The 25,497-nt window shown below is 48.2% G+C and overlaps 1 protein-coding gene across 2 annotated transcripts in view; it reads right to left on the bottom strand.

The window, feature by feature from the left end:
* Window positions 1–25,497, bottom strand: part of USP22 (ubiquitin specific peptidase 22) — a 41,162-nt gene that overhangs the window by 7,224 nt on the left and 8,441 nt on the right. Inside the window, exons 2-9 of one of the 2 annotated variants that reach the window (XM_021694663.2) lie at window positions 16,706–16,838; window positions 13,223–13,336; window positions 11,120–11,221; window positions 10,662–10,831; window positions 9,582–9,729; window positions 6,755–6,860; window positions 5,054–5,212; window positions 343–469 (exon numbers count right to left, since the gene is read on the bottom strand). In XM_021694663.2, coding sequence (XP_021550338.1) covers window positions 343–469; window positions 5,054–5,212; window positions 6,755–6,860; window positions 9,582–9,729; window positions 10,662–10,831; window positions 11,120–11,221; window positions 13,223–13,336; window positions 16,706–16,838 — 1,059 coding nt within the window. The remainder of the gene's footprint in view (window positions 1–342; window positions 470–5,053; window positions 5,213–6,754; window positions 6,861–9,581; window positions 9,730–10,661; window positions 10,832–11,119; window positions 11,222–13,222; window positions 13,337–16,705; window positions 16,839–25,497) is intronic. The other variant, XM_021694664.2, reaches the window with a different exon arrangement.

Here is a 25,497-nt window from a genome sequence, read left to right on the forward strand (position 1 = left end):
AAGAAGAAGAAGAAGAAGGTAGCAGGAGGGGAAGAATGAAGCGGGGGAAATCGGAGGGGTAGACGAACCATGAGAGACGATGGACTCTGAAAAACAAACTGAGGGTTCTAGAGGGGAGGGGGGTGGGAGGATGGGTTAAGCCTGGTGGTGGGTATTGAGGAGGGCACGTTCTGCATGGAGCACTGGGTGTTGTGCACAAACAATGAATCATGGAACACTTCATCTAAAACTAATGATGTAATGTACGGGGATTAACATAAGAATAAAAAAAAAAATTAAAACTCAAAAAAAAAAAAAAAAAATGGGAGTCTGCCACTGGAGTGTGCTTCCTAGAAAACTTACCTTGAGATGAAAACAGGCTACAATGGGCAGCTTCTTCATGGTGAGCTGCTTCGTGGACTCCTGGTAGCTATGGCAGCCACTGCACTTGATCTTGGCACTGCTTCCTAAGTGCTCCGGTCGGGTAAATCTGTAAGACATTTCAACGGTACAGTTTTAGTTTAAAAAAAAAAGAAAAAAGAAAGATGGGAGAGGTAAGAAAGGAAAAAGACAAAATAAGTATCACTTTCAATGGGTTAATTTCCCTACTAAAAACATGCATACAGTTAGGGGCGTTTATAATTTCACAATGGGGAAAAAAAAATTTTCTTCCTTCATCTCTTCCCCTTATCACTTTAAAAGTGATTTTGTTTTTATTTATTTTTTTAATTAAAAGTCTGGTGAAATAGTAATGATTTTCTAATGACCATAAGACACAGCAATTCAGAAAAACGACAACTCATGATCATGCAAACGACTATACATGAACGTTTTTAGCAGCTGTGTTTCTTAACAGCCAAAACACCTGGCAGCCATCAGTGCTGTTCGGTGTGCAGATGGTTGAAGAAAATGCTACGTGACCCTGTGGAATACTCATCGGCAACAAACAGGAACAGACTATGGACACACACAACCTGGAGGAATCTCCGGAGACTTATGGTGGGGAGCCTGGGGGAGGAGATCCAAGAGGTTCCATGTTCTATGATTCCATTTACGTAACATTCTCAGAATGCTGAATTCGTGGCTGCCCGGGGTTACGAGGCAATGGTGGGGGGAGGGACATGGAAGGCTGGAAATGCCCTGCATCCTGACTACATCGATGTGAATATCCTGATCATCACATTGTACTGCAATTTAACACGATGTTACCACTGGGGGAAAACTCAGTACAGGATACCCAATTATAACTGCATGTAGGGGCGCCTGGGTGGCTCAGATGGTTAAGGGTCTGCCTTCGGCTCAGGTCATGATCCCAGGGTTCTGGGATCGAGTCCCGCATCGGGCTCCCTGCTCTGTGGGGAGCCTGCTTCTCCCTCTGCCTCTGCCCCTCTCTCTCTGACTTTCATGAATAAATAAACATTAAAAAAAATAATAACAACTGCATGTGAATCTATATCCCAAAATAGAAGTTAAATTTTAAAAACGGAGAAATGATCATTCTCAAATGACGAAGACAGACCTCACGACATAGCAAGGTTGCACTAAGTCCAAAAGCATTTCTGGCAAAGGTGGTGGTTACCAATAAAACAGATGTTTCAACATGGTTTATGCCAAATTTTTTTTAAGTTTAAAGCTGAAAAGCAAATTAAGTTCATCTTTTCACGACCAGGTCTGGAGATCTTTTGTTAATAATCCTTCGGAAATTCCATGATCTCACCGGGGCAAGACGATGCCCCCTCCTGACCACAGCTGACCCAGCCTGCCCCAGTAGGTGCTCCGGAAGCGGGAAGCCGAGGGAAGCCAAGGAGAGCAGTTAGGTCTCATGGGAAAGAACGTGGTACAAGGCATCTGAGCGTGTTTGCCCCAACCTGCAAGAACTAGCCCACAAATGTAATTGGCAAAGTCCACGGTGTAGGTAATTCTGTGAAAAACGATCTTGTCTTTTCAACATAGAAACGGCAAGGAAACCGGAAGGGGGGGGGGGGGGGGGGGGGGGCTGAAGCCTATGGATTTGCAACCAAACATAATGTGCATACCTAGTCTGGATCCTGAGTTGAACAAACTGTACGGAATAGTTTCTTATAAAAACAATCAGGGCAGTTTAAACACTGGGTACCTGACCGGAAGAGAGAAGAACGTGCCCATGTTTATAGTGAAGACTCTGGAAATACATGACTTGCCACACACTACCCCATAACCCTATTTTCCAACTCAAACCCATTTGGCCCCAGGCCAACCAAACTGCTCAGGACCGCACCAGGGGCCACAACTGCTTCCCTGACGTCTAGACCAGCTCCTTCGGTCAGCACTGGAGACAGCGGGGACAAGTACTCAGACCGCGTATCACTACCAGGTAGAACGAGCACGGTGCACTGAGGAAAAACATGGACTTTTACAACTGGAAGCCCAATGCCAGCCCACAGCAGAAATCAGGCAGAGCACTCTGCCCGTGCAGCAAGAATTCAGAAAGCAGGTGTCCAATGGTGGAAAGCAAAGTGCCCGAGGCAACAAACCTACCAAGCCGGGCTGCAAAGAACACTTCCTTCCCCAGTGAAGGAAGCACCTGAGGCTCGAGCTGCAGGAACTCTCAAATGTGACAGGGTCGAGCTTCCTAAGATGCAGCCTTGTGTGGCTTGTCAACTCAGACTGGGGGTGTGAACACGTCACTTACCCTCAAATTTGGAAACACAAGCGTCAGCCAGTTTTAACCACTTTGTTAACTATTATCAATTAAGCAGCTGATCAATAAGCGCACTGCTTCTCCTGAGGACGCGCATTTTAAAAGAACGTACTCCAGCGCAGTATAAAATGCTGAGTCCAAAGTCATCTTTTGAGGTTTTCTCATTTTTTATTCTTCAGGAAGATCCTGATATTTTGTCATTTTTCTTTCTGTGTGCAGTGCCCCCTAAGTTGAAATGCACTTAACCCAAATCCTCCTCCTCTCTGCCAAACGACGCTAACGTTTGGACACCAAATATGTCAACCAAACCTGCTTCGACAGCTAAGAAATGTCCCACAACGTCAGATACGAAGAGGATTTGGCTTCAAATTCCATAACCGTGAGTGAAGAATGGAAGGACAACAGAGCTCAACTCCCAGATCTTCTCAACTATCTATCCGTGCCACCCCTCCACCCATGTTTGGGGAATTTCCAAACCTGGGTGGGAGGCAGGGCCCGTCTTCTCCTTCATGGAAGTTTACCACGAAGGCCAGGGATTTGCTTTTCCACCCACCAGCATTCTGGGCACCCGACCTAGGCTCGACCAGTTGGATACTCATAATGAGGACTCTGCATCTGGAAAAGTCATTCTCAAGAAGCATCTGGAAGAAGAACCGGTCTTGCCCGGAGCAACAGCTCCACGGCACCGGACAGCCACAGGCCAGCAGCGGGCTGCATGTTTCTGGATACCGGTCCCCAAGCTTCGCATGGTGACCACGTGTTTGCTGAGCCGGGTCCTCTTCAGCCTTCCTGTGGATGCGGTGAACTACCCAGTCTCTTCACCCGCCTGAGCTCAGCAGAGCCCCTTCCTGCCGCCTGCAAGCCTGCAAGCACTCCGACCTGGTGAGTGCAGGTGCGCTCGCACGCGTGCCCGGCAGAAGACCATCACCACTCGAGGTGCGACGGGGGGACGGGAAGGTAGTACGAGGCAGTCTCCTCCCCCGAAGAGGCTGCATTTCAATCCGGACTGAGGAGATACAACACAGACAGTAAGACAGCAGAGACTGCAACACAGTGACGAGAGCCAAGGGCACAGCCCGAGGCCAACACAGGAACGGCACGACACCCAGGAAAGCAACTGGCCCTGCCGAGGGCTCCCCCTTCACCAGGGCCGCCTCCGTGCTCCCGCTGAGTCTACCTCCTCCCCAAAAGGCTCAAGGAGCACGGGGTGAGCCTTCCCTCAGGCAGCTCCCGAGGGGTGATGGCCACCTCTCTGCCCCCGCACCGCTTACCCTCATGAAACACTTGAGAACTCGGGAGGGTCTGGAGCTATGGAATTCCATCTACCTCAACTTCCTCCTGCCGGCTTCGCAATCTGCTCTCAACGTAACTTGGAAAGGGCCCTTTTGCTGTTAACACAAACTCGAGATGAACGTGCTCGCCTTTCCTTGGCCACTCGGCCACTGACCCAGCCCCACGCGGCCCCTGACCGGACAGCTCAGTGGGCATCTCAGTGTGGAAAGTGTCGCTGCCCCCTCTGTGCCCGCTTGGTGGGCAAAGCTTCAGGGTTGCTGAAACACACAACTAAGTGCAACGGGGTTGGAAACCGTCTCTTCAAAAATGGTGGCCTTTTCATTTTCTGATGTTCTTCTTGGTTTCCAAATTACAAGTTTGATGCCCCATTTACATCTGGACCTACCAGTGTGACGGAGTTGACGCGCTTAAAAATTCTTAACATGCACCTTTGAGCCTGCTGACTATACGGCAAGATAAAAACCAAGAAGCCTGCCCCTCTCCGTAAGGAACACCTCTGCCCAAGGACACACCTGCAGTGACCTTTAAAGTGAGTAAAAGAAAATAAAGGCTGTAAAACACTCAAGTCCATTAGAATAGTTTAGAAAGGGTCTCTAGCGTCTCCGCTATCACATGAGAGCTACCCGAACACGCCGACGGCAACCATCCCCTAACCCCAGCACCTGTCCCAGGCGGCGATGGCGAAAACGGACACGCGCACCACCACAAACGGGCCAGTGGCCGGCAGGAAGGGCCCCGCCAGACTCTGGGGCAGCTTCTCAGCCCCAGACGGTGACGGAGCTTCAACCTCAGCTCTCTGGCTCTCGGGCACCTTGCCCGGAGGGCAGGGGGTTCCCACACCAAGCTGGGTGACCAGAACAGTCCTCTTGCCAACACGTGACAGACTCTACTACGAGCCACTGGGCACCAGCTGCAGCCACCTGCAGGCTGTCCTGCCTTGTCTCATTTTCTATACCGGACATGTGACAGAAAATTCTCCTGGGGCCCTGGGTGGCCCTGAATTTCTTCAGACTTTCCTCTGACCGACCACTACCCTGAAGAGCCGCAGGCAGGAGAGACCAGCACCTGCTTTGTCTCCAGAAGCGCCGGCAGCTCTCTTACCTTCGCAAGCAGTCCGTGAGCGTAGTGGTTCCTGCTACGTGGCTTTCCCCGTTCACCACGCTGCCCTCACTCCCGGGGCTCAGGGGCCAGAACGGGGTGGAGGAGCCAGGCAGATCTAAACTGATGTCCCAGAAGGGGTCTATGGTGGTAGAGACTCCGCTAGAAGCAAGAGGAGAGACACACACACGTGAGAACGGACGGCCACGCAGCCTCTGAGGCAGCAGGTGGCCGACGACATCCACATTGTCTCACAGCTCTGCCCTTCCATCCAAATGACGTGGAAGGTCAGAAGACGCGGGACAGCTCCCACCCAGCTCGTCCTGGGCCCCCAAGGGAGCCCTGTGGAGGAACAGCAGGTAAACCACTTCCGGCAGAGGCTGCTCCGAAAGCTACGGTTTCAGAACCCAGAAGATCATTACGATCGTTTTGGGGTTTTTTGAAAATAGAGACAGACCCCTGGGCCCCACGTCCAGAAGTTCTGAATTGATGGATCTAGCTCAGCAGCATCTGAGGAACTGGAAACCGCGAGTCCAGGGAGCGATTTAGAGCTCTACGCACACCTCCCGTGGAGAGAACGCACCGAGCCAGCACCGCGCCACGGGACGCTCTACCTAATAACAGAGGCGGTTCCCTCCCAGACACGGCCTGTGAAGGACAGGCTGGGAACTCCACTCCAGATACTCAAACAGGACATAAACCCGAGACAATCTCCTGCTGCTGGAATTCAGCAGCACAGAGCCGACAAGGAGGTCCTTTAAAACTGTGAGTCTAAACACTGGAGCAATGCCCACGACGGCGTCTACATCACAGAAAACTGGGTGCGTGACCCAGGCAGAACCGCTCCCCTCCCGGTATCTCCTCTGTCCTCTACCAACTGCACGCGGGAATCCAGTAGAGGTCCCGAAATAACTTGAGTGGATCGTGACCAGGATTTTTTAAAACCCTGAAATGGAAAAACACAGAGGGGTGTGCACTGAGGTCGAAAGGGAGGGGTCTTGCAACTCACTGATCCATGCATCCTCCTCCTGGAAATCAAAGCTCTGCACGCTGAGCAAAGCTGTGAACAATCAGGGACACTAGTCTGGAGAACATGGGAAAGGAAACCAGGACATGAAAAGCAACACACTTTGGGGAATGGGTGCCAAGGATCTGCCATGTGTGCAGCAGTCCATCCAGAAGGCAGGGCTCTTATTTAGCTCCTGGTAGAGCAAGACATGGGGGGAAGCTTCAGGGCACACCCGCCCAGGTGTGCACGGGAAAAAAGACGGCCCTGGGGACCTGCAGCACTCGGGGCGACCTGCTCCTCCGTGAGCCTCCTGTACTGGAGCTGATTTATCTCAACATGTTCGATGGCTTGGCTGTTTAACCTCAGCTCGTCCTGCTCCACGTTCGGTTGCCGCAGAGGCTCCTCTGTAAGAGCCACACCACCTACGCTTCCCCACATCACCGAAGAGCCAGAGCCGTGGGGGGCGCGGACTAAACTTCTGGCTCTAAGTGTGAAAACTTCTAAAACCTGCTCAAAACACAGCAGTTTTGCTGGCTGAACATGTCCCATGATGTTCCAAAAGCAGCATCTAGAACCAAGTCGGTCTCCCGGGCACGACCTGGGGTCCCACATCACAGTCTGGTCAGCACAGCGCAGACGGCCTCTCGCGTTCCAGAAGAACGCTGGGTGCCGTGCGGGAAGCCTCGCACACTTACTGGCAGACTTGGCAGGTGACGTCCGACTGCAGCCCGCCCGTGAAGATCTGGTCTATGATGCAGTTGCAGTGGTTGGGGTTGTTGGCCTTCTTCCCATTATCGTCACCTGGGGAAAGATCACAGCTGTGGGATTTGCATCTGTGCCCCGAGTCCACAAGCTTCCAAGAGCCTCGGGCCCAAGGCGTGAGGCCATTCACCTACAGAGGCTGGTGAAGCCTAAGTGCCGAAACTTTCACGAGGGCACAGGAGGACCCTTATTCGAACAGGGAGACTTGGCAGGAAAAGAGGAAACAACCCAGCTAACATATTTTAAGTGTGCTTCTCTTTCTCCATTCCCTAAGATCCGCTTGGCTTCTACGTAGATACCATGATGTAGCTAACGCCCAGTCACTGGGGAGAGTCACGGATTCCCCTTCCCCCACAGAACTGAGCGGCCCCGCCATGGCGGGGCGCCCCACGCTGCCAGGGAATGCCTGCTTCCCCCCTCCGTGGCACAGACACGGTGCCCCGACTTCAGAAAGCGTCTCTGCAGGACTCCCGTCGGTCTGTTTTCCCCATCAGCTCCTGCAGCCTGCAACTTCACGAACAGCTCTGCTTTCTAAGCATTTGCACCTAGATAAGTACCACTCCTATCCTCTCTAGTTCAACATGGGTTTTATATATTCGGGGGCAAATATACAAATACAAAGCTTACACGCTGGAACACAATACATACTAACATGTATCGTAGATACACACTATAAAACTTTCATTCAACCAGACAAAGGAGATAGACTGTGTTTATCTGTATATATGTTCCTCCTCAAACAAGTGAAATTATTACCTAGGAATAAAGAATGCCCACTAAGTCTTTTGACAGCAAATCGCCTAGAGAGATTAGGGAGAAAATGCTACCCAGAAACATTTCAAGTTCATGGGACAAAATGTCAGAATACAGGAAAATACATATAGGAAACCACAAAGGAAAATAAGCCAAAAGATACCCGATGCTCGCAACCACATAAAAACACGACCCAGCCAAGTGAACTAGCAAGGCTGAAGGAGAAATGGGAACACCTGCTTCTTCTTTTTTTTTTTTTTAAGATTTTCTTTATTTATTTGTCAGAAACAGAGAAAGAGTGAACACAAGCAGGGGGAGCGGGAGAGGGAGAAGCAGGCGGAGCAGGAGAGGGAGAAGCAGGCTCCCCGCTGAGGAGGAAGCCCAATGCGGGACTCGATCCCAGGACCTTGGGATCATGACCTGAGCCGAAGGCCGACGCTTAACTGACTGAGCCACCCAGGCATCCCGGAACACCCTGCCTCTGACGAGACATTTCTTGTGACGTGTGCAATAGAATTACGTCAGAGAAGTGGATCATGATCATTGCACCGTGTTTCTGTCAGATGAACGTTTTCCCAGCAATGCATTTGAAGCAGCTGATTTTTAGGACAGACTAATGCTGGTTACAAAAGTCTCGTGATTATCCCCAAGTGCTCCGGATGATAATTTAATGGTCTTACACAGCGGCTCTTTTGGTTTGTATGTTATACTTCATATTAGGAAACCAAACCTCACCTAAGCTATTCAGCACCGTTTATTTGGCTCCTCGGGTGAGCACTGAAAGGATGTATAGGTTTTTCAGGAGAAAAACACTTAAAAACACAAAAAAGCCAAAACCCAAAGCCCCGACAGCTGATGAGAACAAGCCACCTTATTCGGAGTCTGGCTGGCCTCAAAGTTGGGATGTCAGACCTCACAGGGCATTTGGGAGAGCAGGCCCATGACTGTAGAAAGGCCGAGCAGGAGTCCTGGGGAACAGAACTGTGGTCCAACAGAATCACCGACAACCCGCCGGTCCACCCAGAGGCCACAGGTAAGCAGGTAACTTGGTCACCCCGACACATGTCAGCTACACCTGCGTGTCTTCCCTGAACCGGGGACCCAGCAGGAAAATGCTGAGCTCACTCCACACCCAGCAAACAGAAGCAGCAAAGAGCCCTCCAAGGGGCTGTGACCCATCACAGTCAAGAATCCTCCTCAGCTGATCCTGGGTCGGCACACTTGGGCCTAGGGCCTTCAGACTGGGAGCCCCGCGATGGGGAGGGCAGGAGGGACCCGCGGTGGCTTGTTATTCAGTCCTAACCTCCTGCCCCAAGCCCGAAGAGCTGCTTCCCCCATCCCCTTCCCCAGACTATCCAAACCCACCCACGTCTGAGACCCCTGGGGGGGCTGCCCCCCTCTGGGAGCCCAGCTGTGGGACAGAAGCCAAAACCCAGCGAGGTCCTGAAAGAGACTTTAAAAAGACCTTGGCTGGACCCCAAAATGAGCGTGACTTAAGGTAAGGGAAGCACTGGCGAGCGTGCAGGTCCAGTTTTGTATTCTCAGCTCTCTCCGGCGACTTTAGCGCCATGATCAGTCCTTCTGGAGACCCCACCAGGGGAGGGAGCCAGTTTTGATGGTTCAGCTGCATTTGGAGCATATATGGAATTTTCTGGCGTGTCAGGGGCCACGGTAACCCGGAGGAGCCGCACACCAGCTCCCTCACAATCAGGCCGAGAGGAAGCCGGCAGCAGAGGACTCGAGGCAAAGGCCCGTCAAGGACGGAGACCTCTGTTCACTGCTACGGGTTTTACAGGACCACCCGCCATGCTCTTCCCCTCCCAGCAAGGTCGGAAGAGGACACCCCAAACCATTTCCTCCTCTCTTAAACTATGAAGAACCTCTCTGGGGTATTAATGGAGAAAACAATACAATTAAAACACAAGTGTGCGGAGTCCCCCGTGGTGGTGTTCGAGAGCGCCCCCTATCCCAGGCGGGGGGCATGGCGGAACCGGGGTGGAGCCGCACCTTTGCAATGCCGGTGGAGGACGTCCAGGGCGGCGATGAGGAACTCGTGCGCGTCCTGCTGCTCGTACCCCGCCAGGTGCCGCGCGTGAGTCCACACCAGGTGCAGCAACTTGTAGGGGATGTGGGGGGAGCGGTGCCCCGAGTAGAACTGCTCACCGGCAGGGAGAGGAGGAGAACAACTGTCAGGAGTAAGTACTACACTGAACACAAAGCACACACGATAAAAAAAAACCTGTAACAACAGCCTAGAATTTCTTGCAGGTACTCGGACAAAAGGATTGTTTTACTCCCGCCCCCCCCCCCTTTTTTTCAAAATGCATTTTCATGTGGACTCCCTGGACTTTTTGAATCTATCATTTTGTCCCTTCCCACTGTCGGTTTTCTACAGAGAAGCCAAAATGAGGAATGGGCAATGCCCGATGCGGACACAAGGTGGGCGGCGGGCACGAGGCTGCGCTCGGAGGTACTGAAGAAAGCAGACGAGGCTGAACCCGCCGGCTCCTCTGCTGGGCCCCTGAAGCACATCTGGGTCCTCTCGGCAGCCACGAGGCAGGCGCCGGCCCCGATCTGTAGTTGGGCAGCCTCTTCGGTCACTAGGTGTGGGGGATCCCGCACAGGGATGCCTGAGCCCAGGCCTGAGCTGTCCCGCTGTGAGTGTGGCCTAGGCCCCAAGCAGAACAGAACCTGATGTGCGGGGCGGAGGGCCACCAAGACAGGTGCTCTGGTGGAGCACACTCAGGCCTGGCAAGAGAAGACAAGGGCCACTCTCCTTGAGAAGAGGACGGCAGACAATGAGGAGGATGAAATGAGCACGACATCTACAGACAGATGTCTTCCACCCGTTGTGCCCCCTCCGAAGGGCTCTTTCTCATCCTCCAAGTCAGCACCGTGCCTCCAAGTGATGCCAACAGTCCCTAGCAATTGCCTTTGGAAAAAATGTTCCATAAGAAATGCATGTATTATTCCCTGTGCAAGATTCCAGACACCTGCCTTCCTTTATTATGTGCATTTGACTTTTATTTAAAGGAAAAGTACAAGCGGTCACAGAAATGGTAGGCTGCCCACGCCAGCAGTGCTCACCTCCTGAAACAGCGACGACATCTCGCAGACCAGACACGAGCTGGGGGTCTGCATCTCACACCGGTGCCTGTCGGAGAGGAAGAAGTCTCGCAGGAGCGGCGTGTGCGTGAGCGCCTGGACGATGCAGTTCATGAAGCAGGTGTTGCCAAGGTTGATCAGCCCCCGCAAACCTGGGCAGAATAAACTTGAGTCTTCTTACAGGACAGACCGTCAGAGCCCCGGGGCAGGGACCATTTCCATCCATCACCATGAGGCCCCCCAAGCCTACCCCAGCTGCCCCCTTCCCCGGAGCACAGGTGTTCCAGAAGTTGGGGGAAGGGGGAATGATGAACGACTTATACAAGGGCTTAAGGAGAACCGTGCTATGAAATCCAGCTGTTTACATCGACTTTTAAACCCAGAGAAGCCAGCCTTCCTGGCAGAACAAACCACTGCTCGGGGCGCTGTTGCCCACCTACCTATGGTGCAGTTGGAGGTGATCTTTCGCCTTTTCGGGTTGTGTTTCAGCAGTTCAAGCTCCCGTTTGGTGGGTTCCCAAGTTGAAAACTTCTCCCCAACGCCTAAGTAGATGGAAAACAGTTCCCGGTGCCATGAGCTCAGTTTTCATCAAGTGTTTGTAAATAAAAGCGATGGTGATAGAATACTTATCAGCTTGTATTTCAAAGAGGGGCAGCCACAACACGAGGTCTTTGTTGAACCGTACTATATTGCAACGGGCTAAAAACACTTCGGAGGAGTTTCTTTTAGAAAATGTGTGGTGGGGCGCCTGGGTGGCTCAGTCGGTTAAGCGTCTGCCTTTGGCTCAGGTCATGATCCCAGGGTCCTGGGATCAAGTCCCACATCGGGCTCCCAGCTCCGTGGGGAGTCTGCTTCTCCCTCTGCCCCTCTCCCACTCATGCTCTTGCTCTCTCTCTCTCTCAAATAAATTCTTAAAAAAAAAAAAAAAATGTGTGGTGAATAAGTGGTTTCCTGTGAGAAAGGCAACACCTCCAATTAACGCTACCGTAACGCTAATGCCAAGATGGGGATTTTTTGCAAAGCCTTTAATCCCTGAGTAGCGAGACTGCACCAGACCCGGCGGCAGATGCTACACTTGGCACTGAGGTGAGGGGTCTCCCGTGAAAGAGTGAAAGCACAGGGAGAAAACGCACTCGCTGAAAGTTTGAAAATACATCGTGTTGAACAGTTGTACCCACAAAAAATTTATACCACAGACAATGGTGCAGATGCTAATTGTCACAATTCATCTTAATACCTACTTGTTCCATGTAACTTAAAATTTCTGCAAAATTCAATGACCTTTAAAAGACATACTATCTCACTGACACCTGGAGTTGTAGAATGATTTTATTTTATTTTTTTAAGATTTTATTTATTTATTCATGAGAGAGAGAGAGGCAGAGGGAGAAGCAGGCTCCCAAGGAGCAGGGAGCCCGATGCGGGACTCGATCCCAGGACCCTGAGATCATGACCTGAGCCGAAGGCAGACACGTTTAACCATCTGAGCCACCCAGGCGCCCTGTAGAATGATTTTAGAAGAGTTGTTTTATTCTGGGCCATGCATTTCTTAGCTCCTGTGGGTGAAATGTTCTTCCCAGAGAAATAATATATTCAGACTTAGTTGCAATGTTACTAAATTTTTGAGGGAGAAAAGAATAGGAAGTTGGTTAAAGAGACTGTTCTCCAGAAAAGATGTGTTACATACAAACAATTCTGATCACAGAGAGCCCGTTTCTATTGTTCCATTCTCAAAAAACAGGGTTGTTTGAAAGCAGAGCTATTAAGGCCAAAAAGTGTAAAGCAGATACTGGGTTTCTATGTTCTCTCTGTAAACAGTGAAAGCTCTGCTCACTGAGTGATGCTCACTAGAGTCAAGTGGGGTAAACTATACCTCCTACTGCTGTAATCCTTTCACTGTTACAGCATCTGCTGGAAATGAAAACTAAAAAAAATCAAGGAAACAAAAAAAGAAAGAAAGAATAGGGAAAACAGCCGCATATTGTTCTGTGTATCCCAGACTACGCATCCCATGAAGGCACGTGTGAGCACAGGGAAGTGACAGCACGGGAGAACCCCACGCTGGGACCAGAAAACACATAGTGGTCCCCACCCCTGGTTCCTGGCACAAAGCTCCTCAAACCCTTATGATTTCCTAAGTGCTAAGAGCACTAGGAGCATCTTTATTCTAATGAGGTGACTCCCAGTGGGCTCCTGGAGGGGGCTGGTTGCCAGAGAGACCACACCATGAGGAGAAGCTTGGCATTTTCAGCCCTCCTCCCCTGGCCCCCTGCAGAGGGCGCCTGCCCACCTGTCTGGCCAGTCACCTCACCTGCTTCTCCCGGATCCTCAACTGGCAGCTACAGGGGGAAGCAAGCAACTGTGAGGGTTCTTCCCACCAAATCAAGACCCAACCTGCAAAAACCCAGAGGCTATCCTATCTCCCGACCCTGACTTTCTCCCTAGATATTGATCTTTCTCTTGATAAGCCCTGCCCTTGACAGACACGAGGGAATGCACGAGTAGGAGCCAAAGCAGGCACGTAAATCTAGGCAAAACCAAACCTTGCATTTTCCAAGCTTTCCGTTGCTCCTCTTTGGCAATGATTTCCATGTCTTTGTCATATATGTAGTCCTGACACAAAAAGCAGTAGATCCCTCCATACATAAGCTCTATGGCTGAAAAGAGAAAGGGGAAAAGAGAGATCAAATTGAATTAAAAACTTTAAGGTAACGCTTAATAAGGCCACAAATGAAACATCTAAGTGTTTTAGATATTTTACTGTTTCCACCATTCCCCTACTCTCAAACCATAGAAACCTCTATTTATAAAAGGATTTTACCTCCCACTTCAGACTTTTATCCTAAGCAAGTGAGGTATGTGTACTTTCCCTGGAAGCTCAGGACTTTCGAGGCTGAGGAATCTGAGAATGAGAGGCGTCACATCCATATTTTACAAAGGACCTCAAGTATCAGGATGCTCTATTCTCTGAAAAGAGTGGTATTTAAAACAAGGAAGGGGCACCTGGGTGGCTCAGCCAGTTAAGCGGCTGCCTTGGGTTCAAGCCCCCCCCCCCCCACCTTTTGCTCATTTTCTCCCTCAAAAAAAAAAAAAAAAAGGGAAAACTGTCATAGAGTATGATCAGCTCAGAAGGATTCTTAGCCACCTGACATGCATAACTGTGTCTTACTACATCCAGAATTCCTGATATGATTACAAAAAGGAATGCCACAGCTATTTGCCTACTCTTACTTTGACAGTGGTAAAATATCCTCTACCCAGGCAATCTTCACTTCTTGACCCACAGAGCTGACTCCTGCCCACCTGTGAGTGGGTCTTATGCATTTTCTCAACTGCATCATCTATAAAAACTGGCTCTTAGTTACTTCATTAGAAAGTAAGATAAAATCCTTTAATTTAAGCACCTGGAAAAAAGGTGTCTCAATTCAACAATTAAAAAGAATTTTTTTCTGGCTCGGGTTCACCAAGCAATAGAAGATGTCTGAGAGATCTGTACCTCTGAAACAAATAATGCAATATATGTAAAGGAAAAAAAAAAAGAAGAAGGTAGAGGGAGGGGAAGAATGAAGCGGGGGAAATCGGAGGGGTAGACGAACCATGAGAGACGATGGACTCTGAAAAACAAACTGAGGGTTCTAGAGGGGAGGGGGGTGGGAGGATGGGTTAGCCTGGTGATGGGTATTGAGGAGGGCACATTCTGCATGGAGCACTGGGTGTTATGCACAAACAATGAATCATGGAACACTACATCTAAAACTAATGATGTAATGTATGGGGATTAACATAAGAATAAAAAAAAATTAAAAAAAAAAAAAAGAAGAAGAAGATGTCTGAGAGGCAATGCAGCATAAAGAGCACAGATTTAGAATAACTGGGATTAAGCCCGGCTCTGCCGCTTACTAGTTACGCACCTCTGATAAATTACTCCACTTCCCCGAGCCTCAGCTTCCCCTTTGGTAATAGTGATGGTAACAGCTCTAAGAGTTCACAGGTTTGTGTGGTGATTTTGTAACTTTACAGTACACCTAGTGCGCGGTAGTGTCTTCATACATCACAGTTTGTATCGTATTCCGGGTCTTCAGTTGCCAGGACACATCAGTAATATTGTGGTGGATCTTTAAAGTCCTCTAAAGCAGATGTATTAAAGCTCAATTGAAGAATCCCATACCTACCCCTTGCCTCTCACCCAAAACTGACAAAATTCCCACAAATTCTTTGAAAGTCGCCATCGAAGCTGCTGCAGAGAGCTTGGCTGCCCCTTGGCACCGCGTATGCCTTGAATGGGATAGTTCCTGGCATGGGATACCAAAGCCCGAGACAGACTACAATGAGGATGACAGGAATTTTCAGGAAAGCAGAGGCATTCAATAAAAAATATGCCAAGCAAGTTACACAGCGGGCTCTGAGCTCAGTGGGGAGTCTGTGTGAGATTCTCTCTCTTTCCCTCTCCGTCTGCCCCTTCCCCCTTCTCTCTAATAAATAAATTAAATTAAAAAAAAAAAAAAAGAACTGGATCTTCCTCCCATTTCAAGGTTTTGTTTCTGAAAGCAAACTTTCTAAAACTTATGCTTTCTAGCAAAAGTAGACGCAGAGTTTATCAGTCAGGTGGACGAAATGAATAAATTTCTGAAGTGATTTTTATAGATGACTCTGGGTAATAGCAGGATTCTTCAGAGAGCTTTTTTAAGTGCAAATAGATTTCCAATTTTCCATAACCCTTTAACCCCATGAAATCACAGCCCAGGAAAAACAGCAGAGCGGCCTACGTGGGTCTGGTCTGAGATGCAGACATGGCAGGAATACTCTTCATTTATATTGTGAAAGCACATATCTACATTAAGTAAATGCTAGATAATTCTGTCACATCCATACTGTCCCAAGCAGTGTCTTTTCCGTCTGGTTAGCCAATTTAAGAGATCACTGATGACCTCATTCCTCCGTGGGACATAATTCATGAGAGCACCTTCGGCAGCATTAGCTCTCTTTCCAAAAAGGCCAACCAGCTCATCACCACCACTTGAGTCCCTCGTTCCAAGCAGGCTTTTTACGAGCGCTTGCTGTGAGTTCTTAGTTACGAGTGTGGCAGTCCAAGAGGGATGACTCAGTTAGTACATTCAATTTCTACTACCAAAAAAGGCCTAAAAAGATCTTTAACTGGAATCACTGAGCCCCCATGAAGTTTCTTTGGCTTGGACCTTTTTTTTTTTTTTTTTAAAGATTTTATTTATTTGACAGAGAGACACAGCGAGAGAGGGAACACAAGCAGGGAGAGTGGGAGAGGGAGAAGCAGGCCTCCCGCCGAGCAGGGGGCCCGATGTGGGGCTCGATCCCAGGACCCTGGGATCATGACCTGAGCCGAAGGCAGACGCTTAACGACTGAGCCACCCAGGCGCCCCTGGCTTGGACCTTTTGAAAGTGATTTTCTTAAGGACAGCCTAAGAACCTCACCATCACTGAAAATATTATTCTGAAGGAGAGAAACATTTAAGGCGCACAGTTAGAAATAAAGCCAAGGACAAAACTTTTGCTTTATGTAACTTCCAGAATGTGTGACAGTTGGAACTTGTAAGTATAAGAAACATAAATTTATCTTGACGCCACAGTGCTGTTAGCCTTTTCACGACTCTGAGTTATCGAGAACAGTGAAAATCCATTATAGAAAGCGACAGAAACCACCCAGCTGGGCTGTCAGCCATGCTGACATCAATAACCCAACCCTGCATCTAAGATCTCTCTTGGTGAATTTTTGCCTCATTGAGGGGAAGAAGGCTCTGAGGTTGCATTAAAGAAAGAGCTGAACAGTGGGCCTTCGTTAATTGATCATTTCAGGTTACATAAAATACTAACTTCAACTCCAGTGCCTGAAGGCAGGCTAGGTGCATAATCCCTTTGAGTCCTGTGTATTTCACCGCCCCCGGACTTCCACAAGGATTTCGGACAGGACCCTGGGAAGAGTGGTGCTGGGAGCCGCAGGCCAGGGAACAGGGGGCTGCTGCGCCAGGGAGACGCGTCGGAGGGCGCCTTACCCAGGTTGTGCCGCTTGGACTTGGCGTGCTCGTGGATATGCTTCTTTGTGAAGCAGCCAAAGAAGACACAGTGTAGGCAGGAGTGAAGCCTGTTCAGGTGGACGCCACAAACATGACAGACGCACGACTTCGCCTGAAATTGAGAGCAGAGAATTAGAAACCAGGCATTCCCGGACAGAAAGTGGTCAAGCGAAGCGATCCACAACCGACACGGCAGGGGGAGGAAAGGACATCACAGGGTATCATGGGTCTCACTCAACAAGAGATCTCTTTGTAATCCTTTCAACTGCTCCAAAAGGTACTCTTGGCTCATTTGGCTCAGAACTAGCTCCACATAAGAAAGCTCGCTCAAGCCCACAGTCGCAGCTACCAAAACCCGGAAGTGGCTCAGATGTTTACCACGTGAGCCTTAGGAGCCCTCAGTCTCCTGCTCGGTCCCGACGGGGTGCTGCCCACCCCCTAGTCTCCTTCCCCATCCCACACCAGCAGCTCACAGCCTAGCCACCCTTCCCGTGGACATCACTGTATGTTTGCGATCCCAGGTCACAGGACCGCAGCCAATTTACAAGCCATCATCAACCAGCAGAGAGGGACATGAGTCAAAGTGATACAGAAGAACAAGAAAAAGAAAGTTTGATGCCAAGAGTTAGAGCACAGAAACCTAAAATTTTAATCTCAGCCACTGCGAGCAGTGATCATTCTTACACACCCCAACCACCCAAGACCACCACTGTTTTCTAGCCCAATATGACCTCTGCACTGCAGCAGTGACTATAAACTCCCTGCAGATCATCAAATTGAATTTCCAGCCTCTGAGAGGACACCACGGTGTCGGATTTTCTTCTGCGGTGATGGGTGGGCAGGAAGCAGGGGGATGAAGGCCAGGAGGAAATAAACAGGGTACGGGGAAGGAAAGGTTAAGACAGAAAGGGCTGCCAACACGAACATTGCAACCCCCCGCTGCATGCACTCTAGACGCTGGTGCCGTGGGCCTTCAGATGATGTACCTCATTCAATGCTCACAACCACCCGCTGGGGAAGGTTCTGGGCTCTTCTGACATCTGAAGAGTTACTTAGGTGTATATATGCTTGTTACCTTTGGGTGGGTGGGTGGGTGTGTGTGTGACACAGTTAGAATGGGGACTAGGACGTGCCTAACCCCAGGAGGCCCCTCAGCCTGGAGGCAGCCCCTCCTAAGCTTCACTCTGCACACACAAGATCAAATCAAGTGCCAAGCCCAGGGATGACAGGCTGTGCATTCACCTAGAGTGGGGGGCATGGAGGGAGGAGAGGCTCTGGGGACCGGGCTCAAACCGTATTTACATAAAACACAAATCATCGTTTTCACCTAGATGGTAACTGCCTAAAGGGAAGCTGTGTGGGGACACTGGTAACTCTGTCAGCCTCCAGAGGAGGAAGAACTGGTGCAGAGGAGTTGGCCAGGGAGGGTACAGGGCCATACGCGCCTCAAAGACAAGAGAGCCCTGCGGCCACAGCCCAGAAGACAAAATAGACAAGCTCCTCTCCCTGGCCCACCCCCACCTCGTGCACTCTCATGCTCTCGCTCTCTCAAATAAACAAATCTTTAAAACAAAAACAAAAATAAATGCCGCCGTAGTATAAATAGTTGTATCATCTATTGATTCTTCTAGTGATAAATCCAAGAAACTAAGTAACCGTAATTGCTTTTAGGAATACAGGGGACATTTCTAAATTACATATACAGTTGTATTTGATGTGAGCAAATGATACTTTCAGGTATCATGGAAAATTTCCCTTTGGCTATAAATATTGTAAGCAACAGATTCCTGAAGATTCGTAGTAACCACCACGAGCTAGACTCCATTTACTATTCACTACAATTACAGATACAAAGAATGGGAAAAGATTAAGAGGTGTCCTTTACTTTTAATCACTCAGGATATTTTTAAATTTTTTTTTTAAGATTTTATTTATTTATATTCCAGAGAGAAAGAGAGAGTGTGCACAAGCAGGCAGAGGGAGAGGGAGAAGCTGGCTCCCTGCTGAGCAAGGACCATGGGATCATGACCTGAGCCAAACAAAGGCAGTCACTTAACCAACTGAGCCATCCAGGCGCCCCAGTCAGGATATTTTAAAGGCATTAAAATGGCATAAAGGCCATTTTTTAAGGCATATTTTAAAGGCATTAAAATGGCATAAAAGCCATTATGCCTTTATGGCATAATTTAAAATTATGGCATAATTTAAAATTTAAAAGGAGCAACAACCACGCCTGACTGAGGACGACTGGAAAAATCAGAAAAGTCTGTATACAATTTCTGCTCAAATTCTACAGAATTCTATAGAATGTTTCTTACAAGGGGTATGACTTCAATTCATATGGAGAAAAGAAAATGAACCCAAAGTGGGAAGACCTGCTCTTCCGAAGAACAAGAAGGAAAGCGTATAAGTAAGGACCTAACTTCCTCCTCCGGGCGACCTCGCTCAAGTGTGTAACCCCTAGGACGCTACCTGGAGGCGGTGTCACACCCACCACTGAAGGTGTTACTGAGTGGATGGGTCCAACAGCTGCGAGACCAGTTCCCTCAGAGTAACGAAGCAGCCAGCGACGGCCAAGAGACACTAAGCAGAAAGCAGCATCTGTCTCGGACGGTGTCTTGTGTAATTTCTATCAGCACTATCCCAGAGAAGGTTCTACGATGCTGCAAGTGTTCTGGGTCTGCACTGTCCGTTACAGCAGTCATTACCAAGAAGTGACTCGGGCAGCCAAGAAACTGGGTTTTTTATTCTATTTCATAGTAATTACAAACAGCACACGTGGCTAGTGACTGGAGTGCTGGACAGCACAGTTCTAGATCCTAAATGGAGCAACGACTGACTTACACGAGGAGTTCTGTCTCCTGAGTTCATTTAGCCCCGAAGCTGAAGCACAGAAACTAGAGCAGCTCGAAATAACCCTGGACGCCCTAGGAAACAGTACACGTAATATCGACATTTGTAGGTCTGACACCAAATCTCAGGATGCTAAAACAAAGGCAAGTGATTAGTACTGCCAAGTACTAGTGAAAAGAATTAGGTAGATGTCAACTACTTATCAAAGCCAGCTGCTGACTTCCAGTTAATTCTTTAAAGATCTCGCAACCAGTTGTAGGCAATCCAGTGACCACCACTGAGCATCTGTTATGGGGCAGAGGAGCGGGTCCAATTCCGGTTTCCACAACTCTCGCTGTGGGATCGAACAAGTTACAGGGTTCTCTTTGCCTCGGTTTCCTGACTTTTATTTTTTTTTTTTAATTTATTTTTTTAAAGATTTTATTTATTTATTTGAGAGAGAATGAGAGAGAGAGCACATGAGAGGGGGGAGGGTCAGAGGGAGAAGCAGGCTCCCCGCTGAGCAGGGAGCCCGATGTGGGACTCGCTCCTGGGACTCCAGGATCATGACCTGAGCCGAAGGCAGTCGCTTAACCAACTGAGCCACCCAGGCGCCCCGGTTTCCTGACTTTTAAATGTGGACACGTTTCTACCTCATGCGGCTACTACGAGGATTAAATGGCTGCCTTTTAATGTACTGAGGACAGTGCCTGTACTTGTCAGGATCTGTAATGGGCTGACCGTCGCTCCCCAAAAGGTGTGTCCCCATCTTAATCCCCAGAACCTGAGAATGTTACCTTAGGTGGAAAATTTTGCAAATGTAGTTAAGTTCAGGGTGTTGATGAGATTACACTTGATTATCTGGGTGGGCCCTAAATGCCATCCTGAGTGTCCTTGGGAGGGTCACAAAGACCTTGGACAAGGGAATGAAGGCCAGGTGAAGGAGGCAGAAACTGGACGGTGGGGGCCTACAGCGGGAACAGGCCAGAACTGTTCCTCCCTTCGAGCCTCTGGAGGGCCGTGGCCCTGCCAACACCAGACTGCGGGCTTTTGACCTCCAGAACTTGTTGTAAACCCCCCAGTTTGTGGTCACTTGTGAAAGCAGCCGCAGGAAAGAATACAGAGTTCACGTTAGCTATTACTATCCTAACCCCCTCCCACTGACATGGAAAGGGTAGAACACCCTTGCACCACCCACTACTGGTCTGAGTGGGCCAGGGAGAGGCACAGGGGTGGCTGCTTTCTGGAATGGCTGGTCGCAGCAGGGACGGCAAGGTTCCTCCCTCACCTTCCTGGATAGGCAGAGGCAGCGGAATTCTGGAGGCTGGTCGGGGTTCCAGGAAACTCAACCCAGAGTCTACTGCTCCTGGAGCCCTTGCAATGATTTCTGTATTAAATCCCTTTCTCCCATAAATTAATTCAAGTAGATTCAGTAGGCTGCAAGGAAATCCGAAACACAGCTAGGATTTTTATTGATAGGAAAAGCAGACAGGGGTCAATAATTTAACAGTTCTGTTTGCATCCACTTGGATGAAGCCAGAAAGGATTATGCTAAGTGAAATAAGTCAGTCAAAAAAAGACAAATACCCTATGATTTCATTCACGTGTGGAATTTAAGAAACAAAACAAACGAGCAAAGGGCGTGGGGGGGGGGCAAACCAAGAAACAGACTTGCAAGTATAGAGAACAAACTGGTGGTCACCAGAGGGATGGTGGGTGGGGGAGATGGGGATGAGGGGGGCACTTGTGAAAAGCATGGAAGTTGTATGAAGTGTTGCCTCACTATATTATACACCTGAAACTAGTATTACACTGTATGTTAACTAACTGGAATTTAAATAAAAACTTAAAAAAAATAAACAGTTCTGATTTTACATAATTCAAGAAACGCACAGAAAGTCCATTCATTCGAGGCCCCAATACTAACAATATTTCCTTGGATACCCTAATCTCTATGATCTTCTTTCTCACACCCTCCTCCCCATACCAAGAAGGATGGGGCAGGGGCAGAAGAGGCACATGAGTCAGGGATGACTCAGTTGTATGGTGAATTCTGAGTCTAGCTTAAAGCAAGTGACAACCATGAGATGGCACCTTGAGAGCTAATGCACGACTTCCCACCACCACTGATCTATTAACATCTGACAATTGTAAGAAGGTAAGTTTAATTGTTTTTCATTCTCTTTGATGACTTTTTCAAGGGTTCAAAATACTTTTCTACCATCAGGGACTCTGACATAAGCAAAGGGACAGGAATAAACATTCCATTTTCTACATGAACTGAGGCACCAAAAGGCAAAGACTTAACTGTAATCAAACAATCTCCTCAGATTTCCCAGCCTCAGAAAGCCACACTCAGGTCTTTGACTCTCTCAACTCAAATAGATCTATTTAGCCCAACTCCCTCGAGGTACAGAAGTGAGAATTACAGTAAGTGTGATAGAAGAAATACGTATTTTGGTCTTCCCAATTCCAAGCACAAAGCCCTTAAAACCCTTGAATTTCGAAGTGATCTGATTGATAAAGGTATCTTTTGTTATTCACAAGTTCCTTTCAACCATGTCTAAATTTATGTTACTGAGATGATTTTTGAAAAGCTTCTGGATAACCTCAGGATGGGGTCTGGGTGCCAGGGAACCAACCATGTGATCAGAGGGTTGGAACTTTCTGCCCCACCCCAACCTCCACCAATTGCCAATGGTTTAATCAATCATGCCTCTGTAATGTCTAATCAGTGTCTGTTTAATCGTAACTATGTTATGAAGCCCCAATGAAAATGCTAAAAGACAGGGTCCAGACGGCTTCTGGGTTGGTTAATGCCTCCATGTGATGTGGAAAACAAAGGCAGAAGAAAAATTATTAAATTTCCTTACTTGTTACAGCCCACTGACAAGTCCTTGAAACAGAGTGACATTCCTCTAGGAACTTAAGTGCCTCGATGTTAATACTTTGCTAAGGGTAAAAGGCAATCTTAGCCCGACCCCCAGGATCCTGTAAGTCTACTTTAACGTATAAAAATTCCTTTGGAGGCGCCTGGGTGGCTCGTCGGTTAAGCAGCTGCCTTCAAGCTCAGGTCATGATCTCAGGGTCCTGGGATCGGGGACCCTGTCGCGCTCCCTGCTCAGCGGGGGGTCTGCTTCCCCCTTTCCCTCTGACCCTTCCCTTCCCTCTGCTCAAGTGCACTCTCTCTCAAATAAATAAATAAAAAATCTTTTAAAAAATTCCTCTGGGGGGCGCCTGGGTGGCTCAGTTGGTTAAGCAACTGCCTTCGGCTCAGGTCATGATCCTGGAGTCCCGGGATCGAGTCCCACATCGGGCTTCCTGCTCAGCAAGGAGTCTGCTTCTCCCTCTGACCCTCCTCTCTCTCATGCTCTCTGTATCTCATTCTCTCTGTCTCAAAATAAAAATAAAATCTTAAAAAAAAAAAATTCCTTTGGAAACTTCCTTTACTTCTACTCCCCCAGATATATGTTGGCAATCATCCCCCAAGCATATGACCCCCAGATATATATCTGAAGGGTCTCATGACTAAGGTTTTATTAGACAGTAATAAATAACCTTTTCCTAACAATAGCTAGCCCCCTCAAGGTCCTGGAAACCTTGCTTCCAAAATTCCTTAGAGACTTAGGCCGTGCCTAACTCCACCCCCCAACTCGAAAGTATATAATGGGCCACTCCTCATGACCCCAGTGCAGCTCTTTCAGCCCATGGTCCTGTCCCAGAGCTTTAGTAAAATCACCTTTCTGCACCAAAGATGTCTCAAGAATTCTTTCTTGGCCATCAGCTTCAAACCCTAACATCTTTCCTACATCATATGCACCGCGAGTGTGGTGCACCCTGACTCCACTGGGACAAAGCTCCTGTGCCCAGGGCTCTCCCAGACCCCATCCTATGTACCTCTTCATCTGACTGTTCACCTGTACACTTTATCTTTTAGAATAAATTGGTAAACGTAAGTAAAGGTTTCCCTGAGTTTTGTGAACTATTTTAACAAGTTACCGAACCTGAAAAAGGGGTCCTAATCAGTTGCAAGCCCGGGTGCCAATGTGGACTTGTGACTGGTGTCTAAAGTAGGAGCAGTGCTCTTGGACTGAACCCTTAACCTATACAATCTTACACTGGCTCCAGGAAGTGTCCAAGTTGAGTCTAATCTGTACGACATATGGCCACTGTCTGCCGAGATTAGAGAATTACTTGGTGGTGATACATTCCAGAATAAAATAGTGGGAGCACAAACTTCAGACTCAAAGTAACCTAATTTCAAGGCCCAGACTTGGTGTTCACGATAAGTGCCCTTGGATAGGTTAGGCGACTTACCTGCCACGCCTACCTAAAACGTGTATTATGAGTACCAAAATCAAGTGAAATTATGTATGAAAAATGCTTTATAAAATATAAAACGCTATGTAAATTAAAGAGTATTATCATAAATGAGAAATGAGTGACACTCAAGAGAGATTGGGGGACCTGTGCAGGTCACACTTTTGGGCAGAAGCAAAGGCAAAATCCCCATGGTACTGACTGCCTTGGGTTACCCTTTTTTTCCCCCTTGGGCTATTCTCAATTTAAATTCTACATCACCTCCCAACTGTCAGTTGTCAATGTGTATAGGGAGTGATCCGATTCTCCTAAACCCTCATTTTAACCTGCTCTTTCCACCTTATTCCCCAAAGCATTTTACCAGAGCTGCTAACAATAATAAAAGCTACTGATTCTGGTTTAATTTCACTCTCTGCTGCAGGTACCGGTCAACATAAGATGACAGGAAAGAAACAAACCTCAAAGATCTGTTAAGGTAGGTCATTTCAGTCCCTGAAAACTGAGTTTACATACTTCCTATTTAATCTTAACTTTCACAGCACAAAGGGCAAACCATAATATATGCCAACATGTAAATAATTGGTTAGGCAGTCAGAGGATGCCAGGATGCAGTGCAGACCAGGACAAAAGAATCTGACTGTATTACAAATAAATGTATGCGATAATGCCCACGTATGCAGAGGGTATGGGACAACTTGCCTAAGTAACATGGAAATGAGTGGAGGGTGTAAAACGCCAGGCAAAAGGAGCCACAGGAAAGCCAGGTGATAACACTGCTTACCCGAGGAGGGGCAGAGTAACAATTCTGAAACCGCTGTTGGAGAGGAAAATTTTTCCTCTACCCTTCAAGATTCTTCCAGCTAGTCTAAGATTTAAATTGACGTGAGACAGAATAACCAAAGAAAAAGAACCAAAGTTTAATTATGTGCACGTGGAGACCAATACTGACATTAAGACCCAAAGAAATGACAAAAGCTGGCAAAGAGACAATAAATGGCAGAGGAATTGACAGGACAAAAACTTATGTTCAGGAGCTTCAATTATTAAGGAATTAAACACAGATTTTGGGCTGGGCCGTAAACTGGTAAGAAAGTAATAAAGGTTATACAGCTTTCTCGGTTCTAAATTCCCTATCTCTGCCAGAGTGTTCTTTCATGGGCTGTTTTTAAGGAACTTTTAATTCAGAATAGACAATATGCCAAAGTGTCACATTTGGGGGCAGACTATCTTTGGTCTGGAGTCTGAGATCTGTCCCTTGAGTTTGCTTTATACAAGCAAACTGAAATTAAACAGTTAAGTACGTAGATGGTGGGTACGTTTTATCTGTTGGACAGAGAAGTTACAGATAAGCAAGAAAAGGCTAGAACGACCCATGTAGTATTGGATTAGAGTTGGAGACATCACTATGAACTCAGGTATAGTTTAATAAGGGTGGAGATGAACCACCATAGACTTGTGTGTACATGAATTGGCATATACACGTCGGTTTCTTGGCTCTGTCCCCTGAGGGCTGAGAAGCCACATCACTGGTATCAACAAGCACAGCCACTGCCCAAACCATATTTTCTAACTCTATTCTCCAATAAAAGGACTAGGGCCCCTTGGAGAAATGGTAGATT

Source organism: Neomonachus schauinslandi, chromosome 15, assembly GCF_002201575.2.
Source record: "Neomonachus schauinslandi chromosome 15, ASM220157v2, whole genome shotgun sequence".
Lineage (NCBI taxonomy): Eukaryota > Metazoa > Chordata > Mammalia > Carnivora > Phocidae > Neomonachus > Neomonachus schauinslandi.